This window comes from Pempheris klunzingeri, chromosome 21, assembly GCF_042242105.1.
Source record: "Pempheris klunzingeri isolate RE-2024b chromosome 21, fPemKlu1.hap1, whole genome shotgun sequence".
NCBI lineage: Eukaryota > Metazoa > Chordata > Actinopteri > Acropomatiformes > Pempheridae > Pempheris > Pempheris klunzingeri.
In genome coordinates this window covers 16,822,978-16,841,922 of record NC_092032.1, presented here as the reverse complement: position 1 = coordinate 16,841,922, position 18,945 = coordinate 16,822,978, and the positions used below count along the sequence as shown (strand labels likewise).

Sequence of the window (18,945 nt, the reverse complement as noted above, 5' to 3'; positions counted from 1 at the left end):
TATATAAGCACATCCACTTGCATATTGCAGTTTATTGTATACCACCTTTTTCTTTTCCAATAGTGAAAATAGTGTTTTCTTCCACAGGAGATCTCTCCTGAAGATGTTTCCAAAACCAGGAAAATCGATTGTCTTTGACAACTTTCCGGATCCCACTGACACCTGGGAAATCATCGAGACAATTGGCAAAGGGACGTACGGAAAAGTCTACAAAGTGCTCAACAAAACTGATGGAAGTAAAGCAGCTGTGAAGATACTGGATCCCATCCATGTAAGTGGTCTCTCTTATCTGGAATGTCCAACATTAATGTATTTCAGTGTAAATGACTTGAAACAAAAGTCGACTCAGACAGAAGGCTGCAACTTTAGGCCCCAGTTTTAGGTTGTACTATTTCTATTAGTGTGGGTCTAAGTTCACATGTTTTATACCGTTTTGGATAATGTCCTTACACCGTGCCATGCACATGTAGTCAGTGCTTGTTAAAGAAGCTAAAGGCTGTATATTTATACCTTTTGTGGAGCAGCCAAGCTACTGTCCTCTGGTTCTAAATCTGTCGCATTTATAACATCTGTATGTTAGAGATTTAGACAGCAACACAGATTAGATCTCGCCAACCATTTTTTCTTTTTGCATCTATTTTGGTATTTTGCTAACTTTATGGTGTGCTGTCAGCTGTCTAGCCTGCATATTTCTACCAGTTTTCATGCATTATTTCAGGCTTTTAATTTTTTTTTTTTTTACAGCCCACAACCCTGACAGCAACAGATGATGATAATATGTGCTGTGTATTTCTATGTCATACTCTTTTGCCCAAGTTTACTTCAAACAGTACCAAATGAAAAGGACATGAGAAATGCACCCAGTAGAAAACAATGAAAAGGGTCAAACTTACTGTTTAAGGCCCCATAACATTCCTTCAACCTTATAGTAGAAAGACCTTCCAGAAAGGATGCAATCGTCTTACACCGATGGATTTAACAGGTGGAATAGGTGTAAAAACGTCTGGAAAATATGTTGACAGATTTCTGGTACATGTGATAAATTATCAGCATAATGAGCGGCTCTCCTGCTCAGCACTTGGCAAGAAAAACATTGTGCTGCCCTGCTTTCTTCTCTGCACAGGACATTTAGAAAAGGAGTTTCCTTCCATTTACACCCATGAGCAAATGATCACAGCAAAATGCTGATGAGTTATTCATCATTAGTTGGTTATATCATTAGCAGCACTTTGCTTGTGCAGCATTGAGCCAAAACACATCTGACACCTCTGCAGAAGTGTGTGAAGCTGGCCTAGTTGGCCTAAAGCAAGAACATTTTGACATAGAGGAGAGATGCATGGTGTTACTTCTGGCAGTGTGAGACTGATCCATCCCATAAAGCACATTTTTACCAATTACAGAACATTACTTGGCAAGAGGTACCACAATTTTTGAGCAGTTACCATCAGCAAAGGTCAGAAAACAACAATAATGGAAGCTTTCATACTTTCTAAAGAACAGTTTTAGAAAGTGATTGCCACTGATCTCGTGTTATGTGTCCTTGTGTCCTGCATGAACTGATAAAACCTCCTCTGTTGTCTATTTTGAAGCAACAGTGGACTGCATGGCTTATTGAGCAGCCCTAATGAGCAGCCATTTCTATTAAATCCAGCCTTCATGCTAATATAGGTCTCATTAGTCTTTTGTGAATTTGTTACTGTTTCTCATTATTAAAGAATGATTATCTACAGACCACTACTCTGTGAAGACCATCGTTTTAATCACTGGGTCGATTATTTCATGTATAGACCTATTACATAAGGCACAACTATATTGAAAAATCCCCTCATGAGTATAATAATATGTGTTATGCTGTATAGATCAGCGGTCCCCAACCTTTTTTGTGCCACAGATCGGTTTCATGTAAGACAATATTTTCACGGCCCGGCCTTCAAGGTGTGGGGGGCATAAAAACAAATACAAGTGCATAAAAATACAACTCACCATTACCCTGAATTAGTGGGAGCCCTGAGGTTGTTTCTTTTTAGTGCTTTTGTGGCGATCTCAGGATATTCTGCCTTGATTTTAATCCAGAACACCGACAGAGTTGTTGTCTGAGACACAGTTTTAAGGCCACAGTCATTTTCACTCTGCAGCAGTTGATCTTCTTCTGGAGCGGGCAGGCTCGATTCACCTGGTTTGGATGGATCACAAATGGATCGCGGATCCAGTCTTTCGCAGTCCGTGGGTCTTGAAGACAGTTGTCATTTTCCCCCTGAAGTGACAGACTTCAGGTTTCTCCTAGAAGTTCACGTCTTATGTCCTTATCGGCGGGCAGGATCAGTTCTTCACCTTAGCATACAGTTAGCCACCAAGAATGATGCTCTCAGTGCACTCACGTTTGTTGATGTGGTTGTGGTGGCCATCAGTACTTGCTTCTGTCCTTCTTGTTCACGTTTTTTTCTTTCAAAACAGGCCCGTCTTTTAATGCAGGGTGCTTGGTCTCCATGTGCCGAAGCAGTTTTGAAGCTAGCTCGTTTGCTAGCTTGTCGCGTGAGAATCACCTGTGGCGATAAATCCGTATTTTAAGCAGGATTCCTGATATTGTCTTTTAAATGCAGCTTTTCTTCTTCTTCTTCTTGGAAGTCGTAGGCTCTTCTTCTTCTTCTTCCCTCATCGGGCCTTTTCCCCTTTCCAAACAAGCTTTCCAAAGACGTTTGTGTTTTACTCATTTGTGCTAGCTTAACTGGAGGTAGCATATCACGTGACCGAGACGAGCGACCTGTCTTAACCTGTGTCACGAGGCACAGACGGACAAACGGATGTAATTGGGAGAGAATCCGGTCATTTTTCAAAATTAAAAACATCTTTCAGACTCTGATCATCAATAAAAAAAAAAAAATATATATATATATATATATATATATATATATATATATATTTTTTTTTTTTTTTTTTTTTTTTTTTTTTTTTTTTCTGTGCGGCCCGGTACCAAATGCCCGATGGCAGCAGCAAGATTTCTATATAAGATACTCTTACTGTCTTCTTAGCTTTACGGTCACAACATACAGTGAAAGAGTATCCGATAATTGTTTAGCCAGAAAAGGCAAAATGAGTGCTGACTACTGAAATTCTTAAACAAAAAATGTGGAAACAACCATTGTTGGGAATGTCGCAGTAGCAGAAGTATTAGCAGTATTATTAGCATTAGCAGTAAATATTAGCATTAGCAGTGGTAATGGTATTAGCATTAGCGGTAGTACTAGCAGTAGCGGAAGTATTAGCATTGGTAGTAAATACAAATTAGTGTATTAGCAGTAGCAGCAGAGGTATTAGCGGTAGTATTAGCAGTAGCAGAAGTGTTAGTAGTAGCAGAAGTATTAGCAGCATTAGCATAGTTATTAGTAGTAGCAGTAGCAGAAGTATGAGCTGTATTCAAAGTGTGAATGCTTCTAGCATAATTAAGATCAGGACATCTTAATTATGCTAGAAGCATTCACACTTTGCCATTTTTACCCTCATTTAAGTCCATAATTAGTGATGTAGACTTAATAATTTGTCCTATGTAGTAGCAACAGAGTGCTTATTTGTTTTCTTTGTCAGAGTTAGAAAAGAAGATCGATAACTGTATCTATCTGTTGAATATGAAGCTGAATCTTGCTTGGCCTTGCTACAGCTTTGTTTAGCAGAAAGACTGTAACCAGGGCAAGCATCAGAAAATATAAAAATGGTTGGTAAACATGCACAAAACATGACAAAGCTGACAAAATGAAATGTATCTCTTTTTTCATGTTCACTGATCTTTGTCTTTATCTTTCAGGATATTGACGAGGAGATCGAAGCAGAGTACAACATCCTCAAAGCTCTTTCTGACCATGCCAATGTTGTCAAATTCTACGGGATGTACTACAAGAAGGATGTCAAATGTGGAGATCAGCTATGGCTCGTACTGGAGGTAGGGACACTTGTTGTATTTGAATAGAAAAGCCACTATGTGTTTGCAATAACCTATTTGAATGAAACCTTAAATAGCATTTATACTGTGGATGTACCATGCAGACAAAGACTGCGTAAGTGCAGATTAAAGGTCTGATTGTACTTCACACAGCATGTCTCGCCAGGTATATGCAGCGGTGACCAAATCTGCCCAGGGATTATGCAACAGTTTAAGCCACGGGCAGTCTTGGACTTTACTTATAGGCCACCTGGGAGATTTGGTAGCAGGCCAACGACATGGATGTGTTGGGTGTTGAGGTGCATGCCTCCTGGGCACCCTGCTGAGAGCAGCAGAGCTGGGATTTCTGTTAACAGGGGCTGTCTCATTGTATTAGGTTATACACCTACTGAATCAGGCTGGAGCACAGAGCCACATGTCTCTTGTAGCTGGTTTCTGTTTGGATTTTAGGTGGAATATGCTAAAATGGTGGAAAGGATAAAAAAGTGTTTTGTTGTTGCTGCACTTGAGCAAAGTTGGTCTGCTAAATTGGTGACTGAATACAAACAAGAACATGACTGCATTTGTCCTGAGACTGCTTTCTTGTGCCTATACAAGTACGAGTTTGTGAAAGTTCAAGGGGACCTTGCTGCTGCTGCTTTCTGTGCATCTAAAAAAGCCTCCAGCTCTCCAGTTCTCCATCTTTCATATTTCATTGCCCACTGTAGCCCTTTTCAAATGTCAAGTTCTAGACAAACATGTAATGGAGGTCAACCTCAGAGGAGGGAAAGTGTTTGTGGGGTCCAACATGGTGGCAGATGCAGGTTTTCTTTGCCTTTTGACTTTCTGACCATGTAATTTGTGTTCCTGCTTTGATAGCGAGCAGTACAAACCTACAGACGTCTGGTAAACATGATCAGCAAACTTAAGGATTTTTGATAGGAAAGAATGGTGGCAAAGTGACACAGCTGTGGTCCTGAGGGGCTTTGAAACAGTATTATTGAAGAATTAAAGGTACCATATTTAGTGACTCTAAGGTTGGTTGGTAGGTTAGTTGGAGGTTTGCTTTTCTCTGCATCCTGCAAGTTCAGTATTCCACTGGATTTTGCTTTTGGTCTCAGCAAAGACTCTTTTCCTGATTGCACCTTAAAAAGAAATGGCCATCTCCACTAACAGGAACATTGCACTGTTCCTTTTTCCATTATCCAGTACAGAAGTGCCAGAACAGAGTGTCCATATTTCAGTAATCCAAGCTCAATGGGCTTTGCATCAACAGCAGCAGTGTTATGCTAACCCAGTAGATAGTTTTCACCTCCCCAGCTTGTGTTTCTTCCCTTTTCATCGCTGTCCTTCCTCCTGACCTTTGTAGAGGACCCTGCAATTACTTTACTTGGACATCAAGTACGATCTAAGATGCTTGCGTTATCAGACCACACACTGCATTGTAGGAAAACAAATTATACCTTTATCTTTTAAGATTGAGTGTTGCTTTTGTATCATAGTTTTTTTTTTTGTCTGTCAGGATTCAATTCTTTTCAGTAAAACTACAAATCTGGTGTTAGGAGAGTTCAGCCAGCTTTGCTACTTTGTTTACTCCCCGTTTCCCCTCTGGTTTGCATTTCCATTTTTCAAAATTTGCCTTGCAAAAATCTGCAGCCAGCAGTCCAAATCTGGTGGCTAATCCTGAGGCTGAAATCACTGCCTGACAGTTTAGCAAGTGGCTATGTGGGGCTGAGTGTGTGTGTGTGTGTGTGTGTGTGTGTGTGTGTGTGTGCTCTGAAGTAGATGCACAAGGGTTTTAGCAGTGAAGAGACAGGAAAGCAGGCAGTGAGGTGGTCATTCACCATGGTTACTGTCCCTCCTTTCTAAACTGTAATTTTCCATCCTTTAGCTCTGCTGAGAGGAGCCTTTCTCTGCCCTGCACTGACAGCACACCGCTCATTATGAACAGAATTCATACAAATTGCATCCTGTACTTTGTTAGCCCCTCATAGGGGTCTGCAAGCTTTTGGCTTTGCCTCTGTAGTGTGTTCTTTTATGATAGCGGATGTTGGCAGAGATGAGCAAGCTTTCATGTATGACTGCCTAATTCTGCTCCCAAAGAGTTTAAAAATACTTCAAAAGATAGCGATGATGGAGCGACTTTTATTCTCTAATTGGAAAGAGAAACCTGATTTGGATGTGCATTTCATTTACGAGCCCCCATGTTTCATTCATATACCCTGTTAATTGAAGGCCAATGATTAGTTCAACCTTTAAAGGCTCATTTTAAAGATGTATCTCATCTTTTATTATGCAAAAAATGAAAAAGTCACTAGGTTAAATTACAAATGCATCACTCTGTGCTGATATTGCAGATTGTTTTAATTTGACTGCTAATTCCTTTACCACTGCTTCATTGTGACTATACTATTGATAATGGTAGCAATAATTAGAGTGTATCTAGTACATAGAAAAGCTGGCTCTATGTTTAGTTGTTGATCTCTGCTGTGAGATGTGCACATGAGTTTCATGATAACTTTAATGACTTTGCAGACCACATATCACATATTTTTCAATATGTTGTCACACCTCCACCATCATCGCCATTTGTAACAAATACTCTGTAAAAATATCACTTTAAAAAGGCAGGAACATGTTGTTTATATGTTCATTCATACAGTCCTGCTTCTGCATCAGGATACAGTCATGTGTGAATTCTGATTCATGTTTCTAATGGCAGTAGAGATTTGATAGTGACAGCATGAAGCCAGCTGCTTTTTGGTAATGTATGTGATTGTCACCTTGTGTCGTCAAGTGAATAAGAAAATATTGTGAAACAGGTTCATTTTGGGCACATAGTGATTGTTCAGCTCAGTTATAGTCTAATTATAGTACCCCTTCTACTTGAAAATGTAACTGATTGAAAGCATCATTAATACAAGGTCCGACAGCTCACAGAGGATTATATACAGTCAAAACTTAAAAATTAATGGGCTCTATCATTAGGAAATGGAAGAAGTAATTGGGCATGAAGGTCCTCTATCAGAACCAAAATTGCAATGGCATCTTTAGGAGTTTGAGTTTCTCTTCAGAGATGGAACAACATGCCAAAATATCTCTGTGTCACTGCACTGAACACGCCTTTATGGTAGAGTGGCTGAAAATAATAATTCCTGAGTAATAAGCCACATGGTACATGATAGCTCAGCCAGAGTTTATTGTCATTGCTTACTTACTTAATACTGCATTAAAATCCTGCATTCAAAATATAGCTCAAGTAAAAGTACAGAAGAATTAACAGCTAAATATATATGTAAATATAAATAGAAAATCTCCATCTAAACCGAGACAATGATTTTTGACCTTTTTGTTTGCCTTCTCTCATTGTACCACATTTCTTTCAGACACCCTCAGAAAGTCAAAACATAAAGTGCTGCGGCCTGCATTTGTCTCTGTCCTGACGCATCCTGCCCTCGCACCCCAACCTCTACAGTCATTAATTGACAATGAGGTATAAAATGGTATTCCTTGTTAGGGCTTTACAATAAATGGTGCCAGAAAGTAGACACCTAGCGCCAGCTATTATGCCCGTGTAAACGATAAGGCCACAGTAACAATAGGAGTGTTTTTCTCTGGAGACGAGCCAGCGTGTCACATACACAGGAACACACACGCGTACTCACGGGTGCAGACATGAGGCAACTCCCTACGGCCAGTAATCTGACAGTAAATAAAAAACACACTATAGATAAATATATTTTTGAAGGGAAATGCACATCAAAGATGGTTGACTAAAAAGTCAGCACCTGTGTGTTTTAACGGCCGCAGTCAGAGGAGCGTCCCAGTTTGTTTCATCTTTACATTTGTTTCATCCACTTCTTCTTTTACTCGTCTTTGATCGACTACTTTCATTTACATGACTAAACAAGCACCTGACCTCATTTGTAATGGAGAATACCCCACTTACTATTCAGTGTATTCAGTTTTTTCTTTGAAAATCGATAGTTCTGTAGAAACTTGTGTGATATTTGAGATGAAGATGTAAGACATGGATCTTAACAAGCAATTATATTATTAAAGTTCCTCTTATCCTATTATTATTATTATTGTTATTATTATCTTTTTAGTAATAACAGAGTTTTGTTGTTTTGCAGCCTAGATTTGAGACTTCTCTTTAGCAATCAATTGAATTAGTGGTGACTTTCCCCTTAAAACCTTTTATTCCCTTATGGTGATGCCTTATTTGCAACTAGCAGAAAAAAACAAATCAAAATCAGTAGTTGTGTGCTTTCTAATGAAGGTCTATATTTGACATTAAAGGCTGAACATAAATTTGTGGTGTGGGAACTTTAACCTAAAAATGTTCACGTGACCAATTTGCCACTTTTACTAGACTTAAAGGATTATTAACGTTATTATGTCGTAAGATGTTTTGCACATCCCCATTGACTTTTACAGTCACTATCATAGTTTAGTTATCACAGTCACAGGTGACTCAATTTAATGGGAATATGTGGTTTGTTATATCTGCATTAATATTATGGAGAAGTTATCAGTAAATTATTCTTAGAGTAGTTGTGTTTACATTCCTGAAACCAAGCGTTTACTTCATAGAAAAGTTTGGGTAATCTGGTTGAATCTGTAGAAGATTTAAATCAAACCAAGTCTGAAGTTTCATATGTCATTTCCACTCTGCAGAGGTTTGAGTCTTCATCACATGTCAAATAATTAATGTTCATGTCAAGCATCACTTTCTGGAAGTGGGTACTGTGGCTGAGGTGAGAGCGCTAACATTTAGCTTTGCCAAATCTAGGACACAGGACCTCTCATTAATATGGATTTGTCCGTCTGCCCTGTGTAATTTAATGATGACAGGTGATATGGCAGCAGTGATGTGGACTGACGTCAGGCGCGGCCTCATTGTCAGAGGACTGTGCTGTCTGTGGAAGCCTCTGTGGTATTCTCTGCTTAACTGCAGTTTGTCTGCACGTCTGATACTAGAGAGAAGGAGTGATTAAACTCCCCATGTGGCAGCTGAGATACTTGCCATCCATCCTGCAACAGCTCTCTGGGCTCCTGATGGATAGGATAGATTGATAGGCAGATTGAAAACAGACTCGAGGCACGCCGTTGAAAACTTATGCCATCGCTTAGTCAAGGTCAGAGACTTCACTCTCTGCATGGAGTGCATGGTCGGATTAATGAATATGCCCCAAGTGGTCATGGGGCCCCTGGGCCAGAGTTTCTATTGGAAGTCACTCTTGTCATTTCTTGTTGGAAAATCAATCAGTAACTACAATAAGACTCAAAGAGACTCAAAATTACTTCAAGGTGAGGCAATATTACCACAAAGAGATGCAAAACAACCACAACGTGACACAAAATGACTGCAAAGAGACACAAAACTAACCAATACCAACAGTAAAAGACAGTTGTCTTACGAAAATCAACTAAATGTAGTGCTTTGTTTTATTTTAAAAGGTGCTCACTGTCAGCTGTAAGTGGAAGAGGCAATTCATAGCTTCATGTGGCTCAATTAGTTGCAGTAAGAATAAAAACAAAATATGTGCAAAGGCAAGAAAGCCCCATCAGTGGGATTATAATGAGATGACAAAATGGGTCCTTATTTGTAGATTTGGGCACAAAGCTGCAAATATCATACCTGCAGCTCTTAATACTGGAAGGTGTTCATAGATGAATGATTCAAAATGGTGCAATCATTTTCTTTTTGTCAAAAACATACAAGTAGTACAGGTAACATCCTGTCTCCTTAAGCATTTTAGGAAAATAAATGGTTGGGTACAGTTACCTCTCATTTTGAATGTGAATTGAAAAATCCTATAGTGTTAATATATATAGGTTTTTTTATTAGTAACCTTTTCTAATACGCACTGCACAATCTCCTTGGTACGATCACCGCAGGGGACTGATGCTTATCCTAAATAACCACACACCACGGCACGTCTATTGCCTAATTAAGCTTTCAGTTTACAAGTGCGGGAAATTAGTGTAATTATACAAGAACAAGTGTTTAATACATAAAAAGATATGATGGAAATTTCCTGTCTAACACAAAATGTTTTTGCATGCAGTCAGAACTAAAGAACTGAGTTGAAATGCAAAATATTCACAAGCCATAACAAACAGGGGAAAGAGGGATGTTTGTATGTTTAATGCATCTGTACAGTAGATGATATCTTTTACCGCACAGAGCGACAAGATGTGTGTTTACAAACAACCATCATATGCAGAATCTACAATTTCTGTTCACTAGCAGACCCCAGGGTTAGGGCTTGTTATTTTCATATACCTCTGGCATCTCCCAAAGAAACGTCCAAATTAAGGGTTATTATTGTTGCCAAGGCAACCTACTGGGTAATTTTCTGTAATTTTCCCAAGAGGGATTGCTATTGACAGTGGAGTCCATATCCAGATGCAGCATAACACAAAAAACATCAAGAAATGTGTGAAATCAAATGCTTTTTGCAACGAGAAGAAAAAAATGCCCACTCAGATTTTAATCTTGGTACGCCCCGTTTCAAGAATCTCTATAAATTGTATGTACCTTCTAATATAATTTCTATTGTATGAAAACATAAGAGGATGTGATTCATTTGAAGATGATCTGTGCATGTTTAATATTTACTTTGCTCAGTCGTCACGGCGTTGATTAATCCCTGCTCGCAAAATGTACATTCTCCCCATGGACACGATTTTCACCTCTCGGTAAGCTGCGTCAGAGAGATAAGCCGCTAAAGATTGACAGAATTACTTTCAGCATCTCTTTTCTCGCTGTGAAATCTTGTGACCAAAACGTTTTTCATCCTCCACATGAAATTCTGCACATCACAGATGCCCCACATCTCAGCATTTTGTATAAGCTCAGCTGTGAGTGCTGACTCATGTTGACTTTTTGCTCATTATTCTCTTCTCTTTGTGGGTTTTTCTGTTGCAGCTCTGTAACGGTGGCTCTGTGACAGACCTGGCTAAAGGCATGCTGAAGAGAGGAGACAGAATGGATGAAGCCATTATTGCCTACATCTTGCATGAGGCCCTCATGGTAAGTCCGACCTTTTCAATGTGCATGAGGGGAGACAATGCTGTACTGTAGAGCTCAATAGAACAACCTCCCACTGAATACACTGCTTCAGTGAAAGGGGTTTAAATGGGGATAATTTTGACGGCAGGTGCTTGTCAGAAAAAGCTGTTAACCACTTTTTTCCACAGGGCCTCCAGCACCTGCACGTCAACAAGACCATCCACCGTGATGTCAAAGGCAATAACATCCTGTTGACAACGCATGGAGGGGTCAAACTCGTGGATTTTGGTACGCTATGTGTCTTTTTTGCAGAACATAAGCTTTAACACTGTGCCTTTTTTGTAGCATCATCCTCTAATCACTGAAAATCATGTTATGGCTCTATTTAACAGAAGAGGGTCAAACCCATTACCTTCAGCCTCTTGTCAAATAAATTGTACCACTAATTAGTTTCCTTGAGAGGTTGGAATACATTTACACAAGCTGACAAGGTGGCACATGATTATACTTTTCCATTACAGCATATCTTTTACATTCTCCTGCAGACAGCATGGGACATTGCTGCTATTCATCCTGTGTTTGCACTGATTTGCTTCTGAGTTTTCTTAACAAAATGAGGCACATGGAGCAGCCCAACCCTTTTACGTGGACTGAAGGCTCATGATAGGCAAAGTCATTCTGACTATTTCCAGGGAATGACTCACCCCTGTTTTCTTCAGGGGCTGAAAAAGCAGCTGCCTGTTTTCATTACAAATAAAATCCCCTCTCAAAGTGTATGTAGGTTTGCATTTAGTCTGCTAATTGTGGGCTTCTCTTAAAAGCCCTTTTCTAACCACGAAGCACAAAGTGCACAGCTCTTATATAAAGAGGAGAAGGAGGGGTATTAATGAAATCTCTTGATATGTGAATGTGAAGTAGCTAATATGGAGCAGGGCCATCCTTTGCCTGCAGAGCAGCTTCTCCCTCCTGTCAGAGATTCTCAACAGCTGTTTATTTCACTGGTTTTAGAGAAGGAAAACCTCAAAGTCTTTAGGAGTTAAGTTACAGATGTAATTCAAACTGTGCATGTTAAATATTCAGTGATGGGCTTCATCCTGGGCTTTGATATTCTTCATTTTTATAGCAGGTTTGAGTATTTTTGGTGTCTTAACTGTCAGTGCTGTAAACACCCACATTTGCTTAATGGGCCCTTTTTGAGCTGCATGTTTCCAGTTTCTATAAATATCTTTTACAGCCCTGCTCATTGTCCGTATAAGCTTACTCTAAAGATAAAAGATACGTGTCTGTGTCTGTCTGAAATAAGGGATATTACCCCTTTTGTAGTTTTAAATATCATTGAAAGTGGTTACTTATTAATTGTGGTCTTGGATTTTACATCTGCTCCTTTGAAACACCTAAAATTAGATGTATTATTTACAATGCAAAAAATGGAAAAGTCTCACAGATAATGAAAGAGAGACAGTGGGCTTATGAAAGCAGAGAAAGCAGCTTCATCAACATCAGCAGAAACAGAATTTTACAACAGAAAAGTGAAAGCATCATATCTTGTTATGAAGAATTAGAGGTTGAGATTTACTGCATCACTGGATTGATCTGCACAACGGCCCAGTGAGTCCATCTACGTCCACTTGAGCTGTCAAAAGTGTCCTTCAGAAAGGACACTTAACTGGTAACGCATTATAAGTCCCTCTCGATAACAGTGGCTGTCAACATATCTGCTGGTAAATGTCAAAACAGCCAAGTCGAGTACTTGTCCTTATTAATGTTAAATAATCTAGGAAGATGAAGATATTGTCCCAAATATTTATTCAGCGATTATACAACATACATCAAATTTTCCAAAATATGAAATCTTGTGTTCCAAAGTTAAATTCAGTTTCTGAGCAAATATAGTGCATTTGTTGTCAGGACAAGTTAGATGTAATACAATTCTGATCTTGCAGCACAAATAATTCCTACAAATCTGAATAATTGAATATATCATAATAAGAATGGCCGCTGAACCAACACACACACAACCACTGAAACTAACGTTAGCTTGTCTGACCATGTGTTAATCTATATATTATTCATACATCTACATATACCGGCCGGTAGCGCAGTGGATAATTGCGCATGCCATCGGCCTGGGGAACCCGGGTTCGACTCCCTCCGAGTCCCACTACCAAAAATGGGAGAGGGTTGCGTCAGGAAGGGCATCCGGTGTAAAAAACTAACGCCAAATCTACAAGCGGATCATCTGCTGTGGTGACCCTGGAAGGGAGCAGCCAGAAAAAGGACAACATTCATACATATAAATCTAAATCCATTTAAACATGGCCTAATATTACTATATATTACAAACAGAACAGAAAAAATCTTGCAGAGTGAATCTAAACTTTCACTATTATTGCAGTACATCATGAAAAGGGCTTTGAGATCTCAACATATGAGACTATTTATTTGAAATTATTACAGTTGAGGACAAACAACAACAAACCACATCTAACCATTTTGTTGTGATACAAAGCATTTGTTTGCTTTAGAACATCTTATCACGTGTTTATCTGGCTAAACTTGTAATGAATCTCTGAGAGTACAGTATCTATGGAAATGTGCCCAAGAAGAAATTTATTACCTAAAAACATTTTCAACTCTCAGTTCCCCTTGTTGTTCAGGGAGAAACTCCTGAAAACCAGATAGGAAGTAATTACATTTTAAGTTGTGGCATTATCACCAATAAATCATCACTGCATTAATTTTGAGACCAAAGAGTAATTGCAACATCGACTAGCAAGTTTCAACTTCCATGTTAGCCTATCTTGACAGAATGCATATTCACTGCTATCTGCTCTTATATTCCTGCTTGCTTCTTGAAACAATGCATGTAGGGATAGAAAGTAAAATAAGAAACATTATCTTTGTGACAGGAAACAGTGGGGTTTGTAATGCAATATGAGCTGAACTGTGGACATTAAAGATAAGGGAGTGGTAGGAATAGAGCAGAACAAGCGGCAACTACTGGATGGATTATTGTGAAATTTGGTACTGACATTCATGTTCCCCAGAGGATACTATTGGCATTGGCAATCCCTTGATTTTCCCTCTAGAGCCACCACGAGGCTGATATTTTTGTTTTTTAGAGAAATACTTTGACAGCTATTAGATGGATTGCCGTGTCATTAGGTACAAACATTCATGGTGCCCAGAGGATGAGTCATAATGATTTTGGTGAAGCTTTTCACATATCCTTAAATGGATTGACACAATATAGTTTATGGACCTTTAAGGGTAATGGACAACATTAATGTTCCCCCGTCTTTTCCTTTAGCATCATCAGGAGGTTCACAGTTATGGTTCTGAGTTATGGTCCCCACAGGATGAACTGTAATAATTTTAGTGATGCTTTCACTTACTGCTGTCATCATCCAATAATCCAATAATATGTGCAATAGTTTGGTAGTGAGTGACCCTCCCATCAGCTGTATTTTGTGTTCCGTCAACAGGATAAACATTACAGCTGCTGAACATCAGCATGTCAGCATTGATAGTGTGAGCATGTTAGCATGCTGGTGGCAGCATTTAGCTCAAAGCACCACTGTGCCTGAGTGCAGGCTGACAGAGACACCAGCATGGTTGTGATTCTTAGTCTTGTTTCTGATTTGTACCATATGGAGTTTTGAAAACTGGAACAACATCTGCAACACACCTGCATTCAAATGCAAAAATCTGAATGTGTTATCTTTGTAAGAAAAAGTCATGTCATCCACCTGAGATGAACGTGGCAGTGAAATGCACAGATAAGAAGTGGACTCCTGTTATCATCCACCAATTAAGTCTTTGCCAACCTAAGCATTTGACAGCATTCAAAGAACAAAGAAAGGTCCATGGTGGAATCTCTCCCAGTCTGTGTGAGGTACAAAAATAACTGTAACATCTTTTATTATAGCTGATTTGCAAGACTTGAACATTGCTGACAGCTGAAATTTCTATCAGATATTGGTTTATTGATGTCATCAGAAAAATGGGAGCACCGTTTGAGAAAAAAGGGCCGTCGTGTATAAAAACTTGCAGTATGACGAAAACGCAAAAAAAAAAATGGAGCCGACTCGTGCTTGCCTCAGTGCTACACGCAGGCACTGCGTCACGCTGGGATTAATGGTTTTTCGTGCGGAGGGGTGCACGCTACACTAGGCAGCTGAAGAGATAAAGCCCCCGCAGTGACTCATCACCAGCAGAGAAACAAAATAGCAAAGAGATGTACCCAAAAAGAGCAGTGGAAGAATGAGAGGAGCTGCTCGTTCATGGGTCTCTCATGAATATTCTAATTGACAGCGTTATCTCTGTGATGATTATTAAGTGTGGCCCACCAGGCTCCACTCTGGGCTAATGTAGTGGAAAGAGAGGGGCTGTGAGAGCTTTAGAAGGGCCTGTCTGTTTCTGTATTCTCACACATTGATACACCTAATGTATGTTGTAGCAGATGTGTGTGTGTAACCATACATTGGATCGAATAATTGCGGGTTTACCTAAGTAGTTTGGTTTCATTGGTCTGTGTGTGTATGCCTGCATCTATGTAAAACAACGGGTTTGTTCTCACTAATGTGGGTTGGTGTGTTGCTGTGCAGTGGTTTTGTGGTTTAGTGACAACACGTCAGCCCTCTGCATACGTCCCCTCCTGCACATGTTTCTAATCCCCTTCGATATTTGCCACACAATCTTTTTTTTCCTCTGCAATTCTCATGCTGGCATTTCTCTCTACCCCTGGCTCTACCCCACCAGCATCAACAGAGCGCTGTACTGTACCGACAGTAATGAAGTCGTCGAGCTTTTACACAAAACAATTGCTGATGCTGTTAGAAATGCATTGATGCTGTGCACACGTGTCATGTTTTTAACCGATTTCTGGACATTTTGACATCTGGGTATTTTGGTACATTTTTATTACTCCTTCAATCTCTCAAAGCTTTGATGCTGCAAGTCTGATGGCTGACACACATTGTGCAGAAAATCAGCCTTCACTTTGAAATTGTGTGATTCAGATTCACACATAATAACACAAGACATGCTGTGTAAAAGACATTGGTCTGCAGCCCCATGCCGTGCATCGGTAGATCACCTTTTTTCGTTGGTAGCTTCCTTTGTCTCCAGGCTCTGCTTTTGTCCTGGTCGCTGCTTCAGCTGAGCCAGCCCTGGGATACATCACTGTGTGGCATAACACTGATTTGTCTGGACTGGACTGAAGTCACGATTGTGGGTCAGCATGTTCCTTGTCAGGCTTTTTATTCCACATTAACACACACACACACACACAAGGACACACATGCCCTCTCTTTCTCTCTGCGTTTTGCTAAATTTATCCACCTCTGACTTGGTTGTTGCTACATGACTTTCTCCTCTTTTTATATAGGTAGACAAGCTCCCATAAGCTAATAAATCACTTAGATACACAATATCTTGTTCCGAGAAAAGGTGAAATGTTGTCTACAGCTGCCAAAGCCTGTTTACAGTTGAAGTGTATTCAAATGTTGCTCTTGAAATGCCCGGAAAAATCAAGTGCAGTCGCACAAGAATTTGTAATTCAAAGCAATCTATCATTTGGAGGGGAAAACACTGTAGCTTGATGGCTCTGTGTGCATGTGAGGGTGTGCATGTGTGTTGTCACTATAGTGACCGCTTTATCAGGGGGATATGAGCAAGCTCTAAGATCCATTCAGCCCTGTATCAGTTTAGCAGCAATCCGCTGTTTACTGTTTCCCTTTTCATAGATCATCAGTTTTACCAGCCAGGCTGAAAAAAACACATGTCAAGGGAGTTATTGAGATGGTGTCTCCACTGAGTACACGTCCTAAGAGGGTGGCTAAAATGTCTTAAAGTGTGTATTCTCTTCCCTGCAGGTGTTTCAGCCCAGCTGACAAATACCCGTCTGAGGAGGAACACCTCTGTGGGGACTCCCTTCTGGATGGCTCCAGAGGTACAGTAAAACTGGCCTATAAAAGCTCACACAGACTCATTTCTTTCCACTACATTAGCCTGGAGCAGATCCCAGTGGGCCACAGTTCAGAATCAAAGAGATAACGCTGTCAGATACAATGTGCATGGGACAAATGGGATGGACAGCCTCCACCATGCGTTTCCTGTCTAATGATACTTCAGTGCACCAGCAGTTCATATACCATCTACAATAAAATGGTTTCATCTAGAACTGAGTACATGTCACATCTGCTTGTCCTTTGCTTTTTGTGGCAGGTTAATGTAACTTTCTCCAGTGGTGTATAAGTGAGGTGTTGTTGCTCTTGATTCATCTGATGGAGTTTATTTTGTGACAATGATTAATGTCTTTTCTCTTGAAAGTCTATTTCTGTACAGGAGTGTTTTCTTACTTCCGTCAGTTACGGTTTCTGTGTGTTTCACCTCCTAGTATCCCCAGGAATTACGTAGCTTAAGGTTCAGATGCACACATTTATATCCAATGCCACTTTTTATTGCCAGTGCAAGAAGTAGTGTGCCCTTTATATAACAGGTTGGAAAGTCATTTTTTTCAACGTGGGTATCGTGGGTGTGTACAAGTGACTTTTTTTGCGATCTTAGATCAGCAATGAAAGGGGAACTCATTTTACACATAAGTCAGTTTTTAATAAAAATAGTGCTAAAGAGAAATCCTTTGTGGCTCCAGACTGAGCTGCACAAAGTCTGATCAATTAGGAATGTGGAGTTAGAAAGAAGAGAGCTCACCAGATCCCTGTAGCCTGCTTCTCATCTCTGAGGCTCAAGGCTATGTTAGCTGCTGCTAGCCTAACACACCCACGTTTCCAACCTAACTGTTGGCTGTTAAGTTGCATTTTGGGTAATGCACCATAGGTACCAGGTGTTGACAAGGAAGAAGAATGCATGGAATAAAAAATAGGATATCTCTGGACTGCATTGCTAAATCAGTGGAGTATCAGCACTAGTTTAGTATTTAAAGAACATTTAATGGACTTTGAAAGAATGAAAGTAGCTTACTAAAAATAGAACTTTCCTCATAGTAAGTTGATACTTATACGTTATAATTTCAACACAAATATCTCTTGATTGTATGAAGAAGTGGTAAAAATGTTTAATAGATAATTAAAATCAAAAAAGGTGGCGGACACATAATAAAACAAGGAAACACTACCAGAAAAAGCAGATTGTCTAGACATAGGAATACAACTTCACTGCAGTTGACATCTTGACTGTGCAGCAAAATGATTAAACGTAAAGATGCTTTGGCAGCAGCCTCCAACAGTATTTACAGCATGCTGAATGCCACTCTAAAGTTTTCAGAGAGAGCGGAGGCATATTTAGGGTATCAAACGGACACCTTTCATTTATATTTCATTGGACTGACCCCGCAACACCTCGGGAAAACACTTACTGGCATCCCATAACCACTCATCTGCACACTTAACCTCAACACTGATCAAGATTAGATTGGGTGAACCATTAGCAACCTCTGAAGGGATACGATGGCTGCTAACACCACAGTAACCACTGCAGTGAAATCAGAAAGGACTTTTTTACATGAGGTTTGCGTGCGATGCAAATTGTTCATTAAAATAAACACTGCATCACGTGTTCTGTCAAGACTCAAGGATTTTAATCTCATTTGTATAAAATATTCATCAAGGAAGAATGATATCGGTTGGACTCTGTAGACTAGGAAGTCTTTGGTTGAAAGGAGTGAGATTAGTAAGCAGGGATCTTCAGTGTTATTATGATCTTTGCTGACTCTGCTGAGTTTCTTTGTGAACACCAATATTCTGAACGGTATATACAGTGCTGACAGACAGACAGGCAGACAGTCTTACCTACTTTCTAAAGGAGTTGTTGGGTAAGTTGTGTCACCTACATTTAATTGACTTTATTGATTGGTAATTTATGCCGTGTTAAGAGCATACATCTGGCTCTTTTGGGAAGCATTTTTATCACTTTTTAACATTTAGTTCCATTTGTTATGTAGAAGTGTAACAGAATAGTGAGGGACCTTGTGCTTGTTTTCCATGTGTGC

The 18,945-nt window shown here is 39.7% G+C and overlaps 1 protein-coding gene across 1 annotated transcript in view; it reads left to right on the top strand.

Annotated features, from left to right (window-relative positions):
- The first annotated feature begins 94 nt into the window (after positions 1 to 94).
- The window catches only part of myo3a (myosin IIIA), a 48,403-nt gene continuing 29,552 nt past the window's right edge, over positions 95 to 18,945 (top strand). The window contains exons 1-5 of the mRNA XM_070852955.1: positions 95 to 271; positions 3,800 to 3,934; positions 10,851 to 10,955; positions 11,123 to 11,222; positions 16,811 to 16,887. Coding sequence (XP_070709056.1) covers positions 104 to 271; positions 3,800 to 3,934; positions 10,851 to 10,955; positions 11,123 to 11,222; positions 16,811 to 16,887 — 585 coding nt within the window. The 5' untranslated portion in view covers positions 95 to 103. The remainder of the gene's footprint in view (positions 272 to 3,799; positions 3,935 to 10,850; positions 10,956 to 11,122; positions 11,223 to 16,810; positions 16,888 to 18,945) is intronic.